This window comes from Pteropus medius, unplaced genomic scaffold, assembly GCF_902729225.1.
Source record: "Pteropus medius unplaced genomic scaffold, Ma_sr-lr_union100, whole genome shotgun sequence".
NCBI classification, from domain to species: Eukaryota; Metazoa; Chordata; class Mammalia; order Chiroptera; family Pteropodidae; genus Pteropus; species Pteropus medius.
In genome coordinates this window covers 14,767,271-14,783,956 of record NW_024340699.1, presented here as the reverse complement: position 1 = coordinate 14,783,956, position 16,686 = coordinate 14,767,271, and the positions used below count along the sequence as shown (strand labels likewise).

Genomic DNA, 16,686 nt, shown 5'->3' with positions numbered 1-16,686 from the left:
CTATGTATCACTATCTGCTCTATTTTTGGAAGTAATGGAGGAAGTATTTCAACCTGATTACTGCCTGTGGAGTGAGGAATTTCTTAGTAGTTGACTGACCACCTGCTGGTACTTTATTTCCTTAGAGCTTCTCAAGTCATTATAAGAATCACCCAACAGTTTGAAATCAAAATGATGTCTTACTATAAAATGTCAGCTATCGTAAAAATATTACATGCCATTTAAAAATATAATTGCTGTCCTCCCCCTTACACTCAGACATTTGAGAATAACAGAGCCCTTGCAGAACCAGAAGGAGCGTTCAAGGTTGAAGCCTGGCACGTTTGAGAAACTGCCTTCTGTTTTGCGTCTTTTAATAACAGTCCAGGTAATTATAATTCCATCTCCCGCCCTTTGCTTCCTCTCTACCTCCTGGTCATTCTTGTGACATTTTAATGATGCCGTGTGTGTCTCGCCGCTGCTGAATCCTGCCCAGTGAAGGTTGTTTATTTCTCCCTGGGCTGGATTTCGTCCTCTGTTTTCTGATCTTGCTGTTGTGTTTCCTTCGGAACCGCTACCAGACGATCCTCTGCATGCCATCGTACCACGCACAGCAGGCTGACGAGCCTGGGGACTCCCGCTGTGGGAGCCCCGTTCGGGTAAATGTCACCGCTTTCCGCAAAGAACGTGGCTAAATTGCAACTCCCGAAATAGCTTAGATTGCCACATCTTAAACATGTTATCTGACAGCTGGAAAGTACGTTGGCCGTGCGGCTTTGAAGCATCACTGCTTCGGCGTAGGGCTTTCAGTGCATCCCTTACGGATATCCTTGGGGTGAAGGTGGGAAGTGGCTGATGGGGACGAGTGATCCGGAGTCTGGGAGTAGGGGAGCTGAGACGCGTCCCTGGGAAGACGGATATCTGTAAAAATGTCGAGACGCGTGCCAGGTGGGGCTGCGCTGGCTCTTCCGGGGGGCGCAGCACAGAGACCCGCCCCTGTCGCGCTGCTGGGGAGATGGTGCGTCGCCTGACGTCTGTGACCAAAGCTCGGGGTCGGGTGCGACTTTAGAGTCTCGTCCACCTGACGGCTCACGTCCTGACACAAACAAGAGCACGCGGGGGAGGTGATGCGTCTGTGCTCCGAGACCTCAGGCGTCTTGGAAGGCACGTGGCCTTCTCCTTCCGACCCCCCAGCGGCGGCCTGGTCTCCCTCCCCAGTGCGGACGGGGACTTCTGGGGAACATGGCCCCACCTGCCACCTCCTGCTTCCCCCACCTCCCCCGGACGACTGGGAACGGTCCTGCTCCGCCTGCGTCTGGGCCACCGGCCACCCCCGCCTGTCCTCGAGTTTTTCTTTACTCAGGGACCTTGGTGACCCACAGTTCGTGGAAAGGGTCCCCTCGGGAAGGACAGCTGGCCGTGTCCCGTTTTCGGCCGCGGGGCCTACAGCCTCTGCTAACACCTGTCCCGGTTTCTGTGTGTACCTGTCTTCATGTCTCTGGGAGAAACGCCGTCGCTGGGCTTGCTGGGCCCGGTGGTACTTCTGTGCTCACTTTTATCAGAAACTAGCAACCGTTTCCCAGAGCGGCTGTGTCACTTTGCAGTCCAGTGCCCGCGTGATCCAGTGTTCACGTTTTTATGTTGTCAGCGCTCGGCATGGCCACTGTTTTCTAATCTGGCCATCTCGACAGGTGCGCCGGTGAGTCTGGGCTTGTCTTGTCTCTGCGGCTCTCCAGTGCTCACGGGTGTTGAACACCTTCTCATGTGTGGCTTTCCGTCTGCACACGCTCGTCAGCGAAATCTCTGTTTACATCTTTTGCCCGTTTTCTGCTTGGATTGCTTGTTTTGTACTGATGACTGTTGAGGGTTCTTTACCGTTTTGGAGTCTAGTCCTTCAGATGCGTGGTTTGCATGTGTCAGCTCCTGATCTCTGCTTGTCTTTCTGTCCTCTTCGTAGGAACTCGAGCTTTTTGATAAGGTTCAGCTTGTCCTTTTGCTTCTGTCAGGCGCTGTGCGTTTCCTGTCGGGTCTGAGTTGCTCTGCCTAGCTCTAGATGCCAAAGGTTTTCTCCTATTTTTTTTCTCTAAAAATTTCAGTTTTACACCTAAACCCGTGATGCATTTTGAGTTAATTTTTATGTAAGGGATGAAGCTTAGGTACAGGTTTATTATTATTATTATTATTATTATCATCATCATCATCATCATCATCTTCTGGGTGTTCAGTTGCTTCGGTGTCACTTGTTTTAAAGGCTGTCCATCCTCCGTTTTGCTTTTCGCCTCTGTCAAAAGTCAGTCGGCTGTCCTCGTGTTGGGCTTTTTATCGATTCTGTCTTCCGTTTCTCTGATCTAAAGCACCTGTCTCTCTGCCGACGCTGCACTGTAGCTATGTAATGAGTCTGGGAATCGGGAAGAGCGAGTCCTCTCACTTTATTCCTCTTTTTCAGAATTGTTTGACATATTCTCGTTCTTCGCCTTTCCATTTAAATTCTGAAATAATCCTGTGCGTATCTACCAAAAATCTCGCTGGCATTTTAACAGAAACTACATTAGCCTTGTATGTCTGTTTGCATAGAACCGACATCTTCACTACGTTGACTCTTCCAGTCTATGAACATGGTATATGTCCCTAAACATTCGTTTAGGTCTTTTGATATTCTAAAAAAAATTTTTACCCAAGTATTTTATTTACAGTGATTATAGATGTATTATACATTTAATTTTAGTTTTTACATGCTCATTGTTAATTTATAGAAATGCGATCGACTCTGTATGTCGATCTTGTATCGTCCAACCTTACCGAACTCACTTATTTACTTCTAGGAGAGCTGCGTGTGCGTGTCGCTTCTTCGGGCTTTCCTGTAATCATGTCACCTACCCATAGAGACAATTTTATTTCTTCTCTTCCCATATGTAGGTCTTTTAAATCTTTGTCCTTCCTTATTGCAGTGGCGAGACCTCAAATAGCAGTGTGAGAGCAGATACCTTTGGTTATGAAGTTTAGGGGAAATCATTCAGTTTTTAAGTGTTTGGCATGATATTATTAAATGTGGGTTTTTGGTAGATGCTCTTTAAAAAGTCGAGGAAGTTCCTCTCTCTTCCCAGTTTGGTGAGAGCTGTGTGTTTTTGTTCATTCGTTGTTGCTGTTTTAGTCATGAACGGGTCTTGGATTTTGTCAAATGCTTTTTCTGCTTCAACTGATAGATTATAGCCAAAATCCGCACATAACTTTTGAGTCTCTAAAATCTTAACCACTAGGAGCCTACTGTTGATTGGACGCCTTACCGATAATGCAAACAGCCAAGTAAGCGTATCCTGTGTATGCGTTACGTGCTGTGTTCTTACAATAAAGCACGCTAGAGAAAGAAGGTGTTAGAAGAAGCCCGGGTCGGCCCTCCCAGCGCTCCTGGGCGCCCCGGGCCGGCGCCCTCGGGGCCGGCGCTTCCCGTCCTGCAGGGGGCGCTCTTCCCAGGGCCGGCGTGCGGCTCCTCCGCCTCCTCCGGCTCCGGCTCGAACGCTCCTCCCCGCCCTGGCGGTCGCAGCCGCCCATTCCCCGGTTCCCGGTTCCTCTTTCTCAAGCTTTTCTGTAACAATTTTTGCTGTCTTACACACAGGCGTTTTTCTTATTCTTCTTCCTAAAAATCATACACTCAAATAATAGAGCTCATGGGGGAACTCGTGTTAGGGGAGACCACCCAAAACCCGTGGAACTTTGCAACCAGGACACTGGATACTTAATCCTCCCGGTAACTTTCTCCATCGATTTTCTGTCCTGGTAACGGGCAGCTCATTCCTCGGCGCTGGTAGCTTCTCAGTGGCGTCGGTCCTGGGAAGTGCAGTGGCTCTCGAAGCCCCTAAACCAGGCGGCACTTGCACTGAACTCAGGACGCTACGTCTTTAAGTTTAGGGTAGTTTTGTTTGTTGTTATGGTTGTTGCCGATAATTTAGTTTTCAGGCTGACTTTTGAACAAATGTTAAAGATTGCCTCTGATCACATTATAATATTAATATGCTGGGGAAAAATCATGTGACTTTCCTGTCATACCAGTATTAGTTTCTGACTTGTCAACCACAAATGACATAATTCAGATAAAAGAAACAAGAGCTTTAGCAAAACACACTGTTCTATATATTTTCTTTGTTTACTGTTTATCCCCCTTAACTAGAATATAAACTCCATTAAGATGTGATTTATATTGTTTTTTAATCCACATCTGTATTCCTAGCTCATAGATGGGGTGCCATGTAATAAATAGTTATTGAACGAAAGCACAAATAATTAAATCAATATTTAGACTTCTCTGGAATTCTGAAACAATGGAAAATGCGAACACCTGTTTTTCTTTAAATTGAACGACTTCTTTGGCTTAATAGTCACGTTTAAGACTGTAACCTGATTCGTGCGTATTATTTAGAAAGCCAAAAGTAAATGTGTTTTGAATGAAGTTCAAGATTCACCATTCTGTGGGAAGACGCAATTTTATTCTAGGACAGCACGCTTTAAGAAAACCCGATGCGCAGGCTGAGCTTCTGTGCCTGGGGCTGTGCCGAGCACTTCGAATACATTAGCCAGTTTAATCCCGTGACAGCGGTCTAGGTGGCAGTTCTCAAAGTGTGTTCCAAGGGTCCCTTGTAGTTCTTGACACTGAGACTCTGTCAGGGGGCCCAAGAGGTCTAACGTATTTTATAATAATACTAAGACGTTTTTGCTTTTTCCCTGTGTTGATAATTTAAAAGCAATCATGAGGAGACTCCTGGGCCTCGAGCAGGTGTACTGTTGGCAGTGGTGCCGGACTGTGCTGGTTGGCGTGGTACGCACCTGCGAGTAAAAGAAATTCAATACCCTTACTATCCTCGATGAAGTCGGCAAAATAATTAATGTTACTGAATGTTGACTCTACTGCATGCCTTTTTAATGTTCCGTATTGAAAATGCGAGTTACATAAAACCCTCCTGGCAGCATATTGAAATATGACAGTTGTCTCGAGGCCAAGTCTTTGTGAGGTTGTTCGAACTGTGAGCTGAACAGCTGCTTTTGTCGTGGTTCTCCGTTTTTACTTGAGGTAGTGACTAACAGACAAACATGGGTATTCAGACTTGGGTATTTGGCAGCATTTTCTTGAAAATAGTCAAAATAATGTTACAACATCGAAAACAATTGACAGTATTTGTTGCTAATAATAAAAATCGAGCTGTAAGTACAAATTAGAATTTTGGAAATCTGTGTGCCGCTGTGAGCTCGACGGTTTCCCATTATTTCAGGACTTTTCCGCTGAGATCGGTAACGATATTCACATGCGATATTTTTATACTGCGTGATGAAACACATCAACATTTGGAAGACCTGCACGAGGCAGCGAACCCACAAAGTCCTGCGTATGTAAAAGGTCCGTCCACAGCGTGAGACAGGCCAAAGAACGTGAATGTAAAAAAGGACCAAAATTTCACCATAGAGGTTCAGATTCTACGTTGTCGCTGATCTTTAGTGCAGCCTCAAGAATAGTCACAGTTACCTGAAAAGGCTGTAGAAATATGCCTCCCTTTCCAACTCCATGTCTGTGGGAGGCTGGATTATTTCATATCCTTCGACTGAAACAACATAATTTCAAGAGAGTAAATGCAAAAGCATATATGAAAATCTGGTTGTCTTTTATTAAGCCAGACATTGAAGAAGTTTGAAAAAATGTATGCGTGCCACTCTTTTTAATATATTTTTTCAGCATGATAGTTATTTTTCGTAAGTACATGTTTTGTGATAACATGTAATAACTTTTAATGTTATTATTTTTCAATGAATTAAGAAATATTTCAAGAGTTCTCAGTTTTACTCTCTAATATGATAAAGACATAACTCATACCAACAAGAAATTTGGGGTGATCGATAATTTATTTTTTAAGTGGTAAGGAAGTCTTGACACCAGGAAGCTGGTCTCACTGATCTGCTGAGTGGGAAGCCGGAGCGTGGGCAGCTGTTAGCCGAGTGCACAGCGCTCACAAGGGTGGCGCTGGGATTCGAACCCAGGCCATTCCCCTGAGCTGCCATCATGTGTGAGAGCTTCTCTGTGAGAAGCCATTGTGGTTCATAACCGCTAAAATCAATAGGCTTTATCTGCATGAACTTAAATATCCTTAAGTTCTTTCCGAATGCGATTTTCTTGGTCTAAAATGAAATATTCACCATTTGTGTCTCTTTTGAGTACCGGTTTTTATATCAGCACATATGTGACAAACTTGCCGCTACACATCTAAGCAGGGAAAGGTCAGTCTCACCTGAGTTTCATTTCTTGGATGCCTTGGACTTTTATTTAATCTGAGTTGGATTTTTAGGGTTATCTGAAGCAATATTTGAAAGAAATATTGAGCCATATTCTATAAAAACGTTGGTTATTTCTGACAACAGTCCTTTTATTTTGGTTGGACATACTTTCTCACTGCACGCCACAGAGATGACAATTTAGTGCGATGCTACTTTGAAATAAAATAGCGGAGAAATAGGGGAATTGCTTTTATCCCACTGCCTCTTATTATTATTTTATATGCTGAGGTAGATTAGCACAGAGCAGGATCAAACCAGTACGTAAATACAACCATTTCTGGCCCTACGGTAATCAGCCTCACTGCAGATTAATCTCGCGGAAAGCCTGAGTGGTTTCTTAGGGGAAAATGCTGGAAGGGGAGGTCCCCCCCCCATGAGTTCCCTTAAATATGCTGTTAATTCGCATCGATTTCAGAGAAAACAGAGATAATCAGTTTGACTCCGCGGTTGGAGGGCCTCGCAGACTGTTCCCAGGGCTGCTGAGTGGGACTCTCGGGGCCTCCTGCGTGCCGGGTCCAGACCTGGCCGCCCTCGCAGGAAACCCCAGGCCCCCTGGTCAGGCCCGGATGGAACAGGACGCCGCCGCCGAGGTCCAGCGCGGGGCCGCGCAAGCTTCCTCGCGCGTTCTCGCTCCCGGCTGCGGGCGGAGGAGGGTGACCGGTCTGTCCCCGACCTGCCGGCGCAGTGGGTGCTCGGGGGTCCCCCTCCGAGGCCCGCGGGGGGCCAGGGGTTCCTGCAGCACCCGCAGCTTCCGCGGCACAGCCCGCCAGGCCGGCCCGCGACCGTCCACGTGTACCTGGAATGGAGGAGGGCGCTTATCTGAAAGTTTCTCAAGTGTCACAGAGGATGGGACCTTTCTTTAGGAAGCCCCCAGAAGCCTTTGGAGAAGCAGCATGAAGGTGGCCCCGGGCATCAGGTCTCCGCGAGGCCCCGGAGCCTCGGCCGGGAAGCCCGCTGGGTCAGGCGCCCTGGGCCCTGAGCCCCTTCAGCGTCCTCGGGCCGGTACGGGACACCCCAGCCACGGAGGACCCCGCGAACCCCGGGGAGGGCCCTGGCGTCCGGGGCTGCGGCTGCTCAGGGCGGGGACCCATGTGCCCGAGCCGGGCGGGAGACGCGGTGCTGGAGGCCCGTGGAGCGGGAGCCCCGCGCGCCCCGCGAAGACTGAGGAGGTCAGGGCCACGGGGCGGGGGGACAACGCGCTCAGAGTGGCCACGACCGGATCTCCGGCCCACGCCGTGCCCGGCACAGAGCCGGAGCCGGACCGCGTGGGGACACCTGCTCCTGGGCTCGTGGCCCTCACAGAGGAGCCCCTTCTTCTCCCCTCCCCCTCCATTTGAGCTTTAACCCCCGAAGAGCTCGCAGGGTGCTCTCAGAAAGTGCAGCTCCCAGCGGCCTGGCTGGCCCAGGCACAGAGGACTTTGCTGTCTTCTAGGGTTACCCCGCAGCATTGCGGGGGCGCCTTGCCCCATCTGTGCGTTTTACTATAGAAAGTCTCTAATCACATTTCAATCTTACCTCGGAAATCTACTTGAAATGGACCACTGTTTTCTTTAAAAAGATTAATATTACCATTACGGAAAAAGCAGAACACGCCGCGAGACTCATGCCTGGCTCCGTAGCTGTGCACACCCACCCGCCGGCCCCTGAAATTTCAAAGCTGCGTTGACGCGAAGAGGATCTTCTCCCCATATTTTTCCTAAGGGCTGTTCACAAATGATACGTTATGCCTCGTGCTTTTGTTTCTCCCTGGGATTTGAAAAATGAAACTTTTTTGTCAGTGGTAAATTTATAAGATTGGGGCATGAAAGTGTTTGAATTTGATATAAAAGAAGTTTTGAAAGGAAGATTCGTGGTTTAGACCACGAGATTAGTCGCCTGGGAAATCCCGCTCCCAGGAAGGCGGAGCCCCGCGCTCGCCCGTCCTGCCCCCGGCGGATGGCTCCGTTCACGCTGCGGTCCCTGCTCCTTCCTGCAGGCCTCCCCTGCTGCCAGGTGCGTAGTAAACTTCGTCGTCACCTTCCAGAAGAGCTGGGGCTCGTGGCTTTAGACCCCCTTGTCTGCGGCACAGTTGCGTCCTCTGCTAAGCAGAGGCGATGATTTCTTCAGCCCTCAGCACTTCACAGTGGAGGAGAAGCGGGGAGCTAGCGAACACGTGGGGGCGCCCCGCCGGAGTGCTCTCCTTGGCAGAGTCAGAGACAGCCTGCGTCTGACTTTCTCGGCAGCTCATGCTTGATTCCTACCCATCCTGCCAAGAAAGGGTTTCCAATTCCTGTTGCGGAGCAGAGAGCGAGAACCCACTCGTGTCCCCCTCCTCCTGGGAGAAGCTTGGAACCGCGGGCAGGCTCTGCCTCAGGGTGTCGCATCCTCGGCCCCACCAGCCGTGATCCTTACTGTGGCGAGTGGGTCGCGCGCGGGTCCTTCCTACATGAGCAGAAGCTACTTGCGCCTAGGACATACGGTAAAGGGAAATGCATTTATGTCATAGTCAAAAACCTTAAAAGTCCATTTTGGGGAGTGACTTGTATGTCATAAAATTACGATGTCGTCTAGAGAGAACATTAAGTCCGTCCCTGTCCTCTGGATGGACCTTAAATCTGTGCCATCCAGACAGATGAGCCTTTTCTTCTTCGTAAATGACTGATGTTCTGTTTAAAAGTATATGAAAATGGAAATTTCAGTTTTCCTTAGTCATTCATTCCAGGGTCTTATAATGTTCATAGTGAGACTACAGACGCATATTTAATCTCTACCTGCTTTTCTTAAGGGAGGGGAAATCTGTTAGTTATTATTTGGGAAAACACGCACACGCGCACACACCTCTCAGAGCGTCAGGCGGACGCTGGCTCTCCCCCGGGTCGGAGTTGGGCACTCTTACCCCAGACATCATCGTGTCTCTGTGGATCTTTTCAAACCTCCGTCTGTCCCATTTAAGGCTCGTGAAGACCTCACGCCTCCGCGGGGCCCGTGGCAACCTGAATACTCATCCTTCTGGCTCTCTCTCCGCGAAGCTTTTGCCTTTTCCTACTTTTATGCCTCTTTCAATTTCACGACCTCCTGTGTGTGCGTCAGTCAGTGGCGAACAGTGCTGGGCTCGGAGAGGTAGCTGTGACTCTGCACACTGACCCACCTCTGTTAAAACTCTGTGGTCACAATGTCAACGTAGATGCTCGAGATTACTGAGCACTGCCGTTTCTGCCCGCCCTTCCTGCTGATGTGAACGTTGGCGTCTGCGCTAACATAATTCCGCCGTCATCCACGTCACGAGATGTTTGCTTGCCGGCTAGGCGACGCCATTCTTTATGAAGATTTCTCCTGCTAGATCGCAGGGCCCAGCGTCATTCCTGCATCGTGCAGGCACGTTTAGCAAACGGTGAAGTCTGTGAAAAAATGAGTTATGGCTTTGTTTACATTCGAAGCCATCATATAATATATTAAATTGATGAGGCTGTCAGTTGTAAAACCAAATTCAAATTCTTGAGTATCTCGAAGTATTTTTCTTTCGAAAATGTGTATTTCTTATGATTTATTCTTGTAGGACACTGAAACCATATGAAGTGGCATTTCTTTTTCTATTGTTGAGCATAGTCCAAATGGCAGGCAGGACATTAATAAAGCCCGCAGCTCAGTCAGTCCCGAGGTGGCAAAGCTACAGCCATCGCGATTCAGCTTTATCGGACCACCTGGGTCGTGAGAGTGGATGGCTTAGCCAAAGTACAAAGCAAAAGGGAATGGACACACCGTTGATAACCAAAACCTACAGATGCACTTGAGATGCAGCTTGGAACACGTGACGGGCGGCAGAGGCAGGTGGAGCTCTTGGATCAGGACAAGCGCTGAGTGCCCCTGCCCTTGACTTACGTGTATTTCGGTCACGACACCTAACACTTCGCCGTTGCCAGTCCTGCGTCCGGCCTAGACCACAGCCTCTTATGGGACAGCAATGTACTTTGCGCTCGCTCGCTCCCGTCGCTGATCACAGGACGTGTTCATTGAGCAGAAGATTGTGCCATTCAGCGACCTGGGATCCCTCCTTGACACCTCCCTCCCCCTCCCCCGTGTTCAGTCCGTCCCTGAATCTTCGGCTACCTAAGGATCGTTCTGAAGCCACCCGTTTCTCTCCACCGCCACCATCACTCTTGTTACTTTGGCCGAGCCCGTGTCACTTTGTAGAGCATTTGCCCGGGTCACTGCGGTGGCCTGACTGGTCTGCTCTTCACACAGCAGCCAGAACCAGCTCCTACCGACACGGCTCCGCCAGAGGCCTGCTGCTGTCCCCTCTCAATAAGAGCTCGCCGTCACCGTCACCGTCACCACAATACCGGCAGTACTGTGGACGAAGGCCTGTGACTGGGATGGCCGTGTCATTTGTGATTCACACGGGAACACTTGTGAGTGTGACGAAACTCACACTCAAAATCACACAGGGTGGCGTGGGAACCGATGCAGCCCAGGCCTGGCTCAGCTGCTCCCGCCCGCTTTCCCGCTCCCGCGGAGCTGCCGTTAGTGCTTGCCGGGGTCCGCGCGCCTCAGGGCCTCGGCACACGGTGCGATCGGAGGGTCTGATCCCACCGACCTTTCCGCTCTTAGCTCCCGCGTGGCGTCACGGCCTCTTACCGGCGCAACCTAACATTCATTTATCTGAACAAACGCTAGGAGGGCGTTGGTAATGTCGCGTTATCATTATACCAGTAAAGACCACAATGGTGAAATCAACTCCACCTATCCGAATTCTGTGTAGTCCAAAAGGAACCAGCTGTACGTATGATACTTTAAGGTAAAAACACAGTTGCAGTTTTAACAGTGTTAATATGCTGTTTGAGGCTTAATTTGTTTTAAAAAATATAGTAATTTAATCTAAAAGTTCAGTTAAGTAATTCCACAAATTTGTCAAAAATTTGTGGTAAAGTTATGGGCTCTTGAGCAGAGAGTTCCCTTAGTGAGAGAGCTGTGACATTTAGAGTTATACAGAATTGGTAGGTCCTGGAACAGATCATCCAAGTTTTAACTCAAAGTTTTACCACTTACTCTGGGCAGCCTTGAGCAAGTCACTTAGTTTCCCTGTGCCTCTCTTTTCCCATCTGTGAAACGGGTATGACAATGGCCTCTATTTCGTAGGGCTTGTGAGAATTAAATAAAGTAATACATATAAACCACTTAGAACAGTTTCCAGCACAAAGGAAGTACTCACTGAATCCTCGCTGTTGCTGTTACTTGTGTTAATGTACTTATCCACTCACCTATTCAGAATCTCATGGCATTGTTCTAGGTGCTGGGAATGCACAGAGTTCGTTTAATTTCCAGGTCTGACAGGTGCAGTCAGGGCGTGTCGGGGAGGAGCTTCGGTAACCGGAAGGGCGGGACCGGTCAGCAGCACCAGGTGGGCAGGAGCGGCCAGGTGGGGAAGGGCCGGGCCTGGCCTCAGGGTTAAGAATCTGAGCGTGGCTGAGGGTTAGTGTGCCCCGAGAGAGTAGGAGGCCTGAAGGATAGCAGGAAGCTCACAATGCAGGGTGCTGTGGGGATTTTATTAGGAAAATACGTCATCTCATTCTGTTTATTTTACCGATGAAGAAATAGAATCAGAGTCATGTGGCTCATTAGTGATAGAGCTAGAACTAGAAGCCCTGCCTATATCTACTTTTTTAAGTTACGAAAGCAAGCATATGAAAATTGCACAAATTACATATAGTACAAATTAAAACAAACTAAAAATCATAGAGTGATTTTCTGTGCGTTTTCACAAAATGCCCCCTGTAACCATACAGAAATCGATCTTGACCTGACTTCCCTAAGTGGCCCTGTTACTCCTCATCCCCACCCCACCCCAGTCCCGGAGGGAACGCTCAGCCTGACCTCTAAACCGCAGACGAGTTTCGCTTGGCTTTGAACCTCGTGCAGTTTCGTGGGGAGGCACGTGCCGTAGACATCTTTCTGTCCGGTTTCTTCCACTCGCGGATGTGCGTGAGCTTTGGCGGTGCTGTCGCCAGTGTGTGCAGCGGCCGCTGGTTCACGCCCGTTGCCACATCGTATTCCTTTGTGGGAGCGCACGCAGCTTTCCAGTTTGGGGGCCCATGGAAAGTCACTGAAAGAGACGGAGCGTGGGAAATGAAAGCGGATCATGACGCATGTCGTTTACGCGTCTGGGTCGACCTTGCTCATCCTGGTTCCCTTTTCTAAGCAACGAAGGTCGTGTGCAGAGCCCAGGAATAGAGCGTTCTCGTCACTTTGAGACTCTAGTGCCTGCGACCCAGCTCGCATGAGCAGAGGTTGCCCAGTGTGCTCCTTCAGTAAGGAAGTGTTTTGAAAGTGGAAATAGCTTGGCTGAACTTGGCAGATGCCTTTGAATGGTGCCATCAGCGAGCTTTCCGCCTTTGAAACATTATCGAGGGGATTGTACGTTTCCAGGGGCTCAAGGGTTACTTGCTACTTCCTTGCGCCAAAGAGCCATCATTTCTACTTTTTAAAATCAAGTCTGTTTAAATTAGCGATTAACTGGATGAATGCCATCTTCGCGTGTACTCCATTTGGTTATGTTTTCTTAATGTTTCAGATGACGTCGTGCCATATTTCAAAACGGAGCCAGGTCTGCCACAGACTCACCTGGAAGGGAACCGCCTGGTTCTCACTTGCCTTGCGGAGGGGAGCTGGCCCCTGGAGTTCAAGTGGATGCACAATGACAGCGAGCTCACCACCTATGCCAGCGAGTACACGTAAGTGACCGCTCGCAAATGAGGTTCCGTTTCAGGCCGACCATGTGTTTAGAGTATTTGCTTTGTTGACCGCAGTAGCACAAGGGGTGAAAATATTGGGTTGAATTTCGAACGCATCAGGGGTTAAAGGAGTAGTTTCAAACGTGTGCTTAGAATGGGATTTACTGTTCTGCTACAGGTCGTATTCACACCTAGGAAGTCTATCATTATATTTGCAAAACAGTCCATTAATGACATTTCCAGACCAAAAAAGCTGTCGTTGCAGAGGGATGCAAACAACAGCCCCAGGGTCGCTCTCCTCTGAGGGGCGTCACGTGTAAGTGGAGGTCCTTGGGCCAGTAGCACCTGCAGCTCTGAGCCGGCAGCGGGGTCTCCCCTGGCTGAGTCGCAGGGCTGGATGGAGGCGGGACCCTGGGAGAACGGACCCCGGGAGGGGGGGATGGGCGCGAGAAGAGCTTCTGTGCGCAGCCGCAAGGATGGGTGTTCGCCGAGCATCGGGGTGCAGGAGCGAAAGCTGGGGGGCTGCAGATCAGGCCCGTCTGTGTAGCACCAGCTCCAAGCCCCGGGGTCTGGCGGGGCCGAGGTCCCTCCAGATGGGCTCGTGTCCCCGTGAGGGCGGTTGACCAGCGGCTGCCGTCCCAGAGGAGGACGAGGAGCTGAGCGAACGCCCGCCGGGCCCGGGACACCCCCGGGTCGGCCAGCCAGCCAGGAGTCCCGTGCCGTGGAGCAAATGGACCACGAGGAGCGGGCTTTCCTGGGCGTTTTGGGTAGGGTAGTGGGCTTCTCCACGAGGGGCGTGGCCTGGCGCCGACCCCCGTGGGTCCCTGAGCCGCTCGCAGCCCGCGCGGTGACAGACGCACGGGCGTTCCCACAGAGTGGGTTTCTTAACCGAGTGCCAGCGTTTAACAGGCACGAGGTTTTGTACAGACATCTGCCTTCCGGCCCCCCTGACCCGCGGGAGGGCCTGGCCACCGGCTCTGCAGCCCCGCGCAGGGGCAGGCGCTGGCCGGTGCGGGTGCGGCCACCCGCGCTCTCTGCGGCCTGGTCCCGGCTCCCGAGGACGCCACGCCGGCCCCGCGCACGCGGCAGACTGCGGCCTCCTCCCTCGTGAGCAGGCCGGACTGTCGGCGTGCGGGCTGTTGCCGGAGCGGTTCGTCACAGCAGTTAAGAGCGCGTTGACCTCAGACGGACCCCGTCAGAACCCCGCTCCGCAGCAGTCAGCGTCGAGGCCCGGCTGCCCGGTGGCCCTGCTTTCAGCGTCTGCGGAGGGGGGCCGGTCACACCTCATTGCTGGCGTTGTGAGCCGGAAAGGCTCTGATGTGTGTAAACAGCATATTTTCCGGCCCGCAAGCAATCTGTTAATAAATCCTAGGCAGCGTTATATGTTCTCGTAACGTGTTGGGAGGGATTAAGGAAAAAAACAGGTGAACTTGGACGCGAGAGCCGTGTGAGCCATGAGCTCTAGCGGCAGACGGCTGGAGTTGGGACAGGTGATCCGAGCAGGGCCGTCTTACTTTTCTCCTGTGTAAAGTGGGCGGCGCAGAACCACCTCGGAGGGGGCTCAGAAAAATTAATCGACATAACGGTGCCCCAGGAGCAAAGGAATGACGTTTCAGAGGAATCCTAATAAAAAAGTAGTAACGGGCATGGTCTCACGGTGGCCATCTGGCCGGGGTCCACGGCTTGGGTGACAGCAAAGAGATGTTTTCTAGATCCTCACTTCCGCCTGTGTGTCTTCTTAGACTGAGCTGCTGAGCTCCAGCCTCTGCGTGGCGCCGGCCAGGCTCTGGTCCCTTGTGCCTCCCAGGTCACAAGAGAAAAACACGCCTCCTACTGCAGCCTTGGGGGGAGGCTCCGTGGGCACCGAGCAGACACGCCGTTCAGAGCGCCTGGCTTCAGGAAATTCTCGGGCCCCTTCAGACAACCTGGAGCAGGGCTTCTGGCCTCCGACTCTGCATCCTTTAAGGTCAAAATGTTTGACACTGGAAATGGGGTGTTTGGACCAGTCTCGGGGTTTTCTTACTTCAGGTGTGTTGCATAGGTGTGCAGCAGGAGCTGTGCCAACTTTTGGTTAGCCGCCCACCTTTCCAGTCCCCAGCCGTCATCCATGGCCATGTCGTGCCTCAAAGAGTGTTTAGTGAGAGCAAAGACCACGTCTGCAGGAAATACCCCAGGTGAGCGCAGCGTGTTCTGTCCAGGCAGCAAACTTACAGCCATGCTCTGGGGCTTATCTGTTTCCATATATTAGAATTAGAATATTCAAGATTTGTTTGAAATTAAAAACAAGTCGAGAAATACCCGACGAAGCACGCTCTGCCCGCATTTCACCCTGTTCAGAGGCGAGAAGGACTTGGCGAGCCTCAGCTGCAGATTCCGAGGAGGGGGTAAAAGGTTCTGTTCACATCCATCTGATCGATGTTCTCTCTTGCTATAGAAGACACATGTTCTGTAGGAAGGTTCGTGCTTTATGTTTTCCCGAACATTCACTCAGAAGACGCTTTCATTAACTTTGGCAAAAAAAGATTATTTGATATTCTAAATTCACATCCGTTTTTATTACTTCAGCGTGTTTTGCTGTTGCTATGCATCAACCCTTTCTCTACTTGTTTATTTCTTCCATGTATTCATTAGATTTAAATTAACTGTCTGCAAGTATGTGGTCAAATTCCTTCTCTTCTTTCTGCTGTCAATGTCTATCTAATTCTGTTCATTCTGATAGTAAATAACTTTCCATTCAACGAAATGTAAAGTAATTGGAAAAAAAAAGTCACTTCCATCTCATTAAGAAATGCATTTCCTTTCTAAGTTTTTAATGTTTAATCATTATTTTTCAAAATATGCAATCCATTTATGTTGTTTTGATTAAATGAACATGTAATCCAGAAGAAATTTTTTATGCACTTAGACTCTTTCGGTCAAAGGAAAATCTCTTTAAATTGCTGTTTATATGTATATTTTCATTTCAGAGAAGTATGGTGGGCAATCAATAAATAGCTTTCAGGCATAAAAAATGTTACATTAGAATAAAATTCTAATGCTAAAGTTCAAGGACTAAGAAGAGAGAATATGAAACTATCTGTTATGGAGTTCATTTTTTAAAAAAATGGATACTGTGGATATGAAAATCACCGTATTGCTTAGACTGCGCTGGACACATTTAAAACAGTGGTGTTAACAGTCTTATTCTAAAATACCAAAAAAACGTACACTCTGCCATCATTACATGTGCAACTCCTTAAACTTAGGATGAAACCATTTTGGTGTCACCTCAAAGATATTGGAGGAGATGCATTTTTTTGCATGCTCTCCTCGCTAACAAATCGACCTGCTGATCGGTACACCGGACAATCCTCTAGAAAAGGAAGTGCTGTTGGTTGCATCAAAGCGAGTTTGAGCGCTGGCTCATTAATGTGGACCGTTAGAATAAGGCAGACTCTTCACGGCCATTTCACTAGAAGCTCCGTAAGAGGAAGGGGCTTATCGCGACACAAGCACAGTTTGGGGTGGACGTGACAAACGGCACCCCGTCCGTCCTCGGAGCGCTGCAGGCACTGAGATGGGTGATCAAGGACCCATTGTATTTTGCCATCATTTTTTTTTTCAAGATGTAAAGCCCGTGTAAAAATCTCATGCTATTTTTTCAAATTACTCTTTCATGTCCTTACTTCCAATAACCACCTCCTGC

At 49.6% G+C, this 16,686-nt stretch overlaps 1 protein-coding gene across 1 annotated transcript in view; it reads left to right on the top strand.

The window, feature by feature from the left end:
* The first annotated feature begins 347 nt into the window (after nt 1-347).
* The window catches only part of SDK1 (sidekick cell adhesion molecule 1), a 384,821-nt gene continuing 368,482 nt past the window's right edge, over nt 348-16,686 (top strand). The window contains exons 1-2 of the mRNA XM_039878899.1: nt 348-367; nt 12,842-13,001. Of these exons, the coding sequence (XP_039734833.1) occupies nt 12,958-13,001 (44 nt within the window). The 5' untranslated portion in view covers nt 348-367; nt 12,842-12,957. The remainder of the gene's footprint in view (nt 368-12,841; nt 13,002-16,686) is intronic.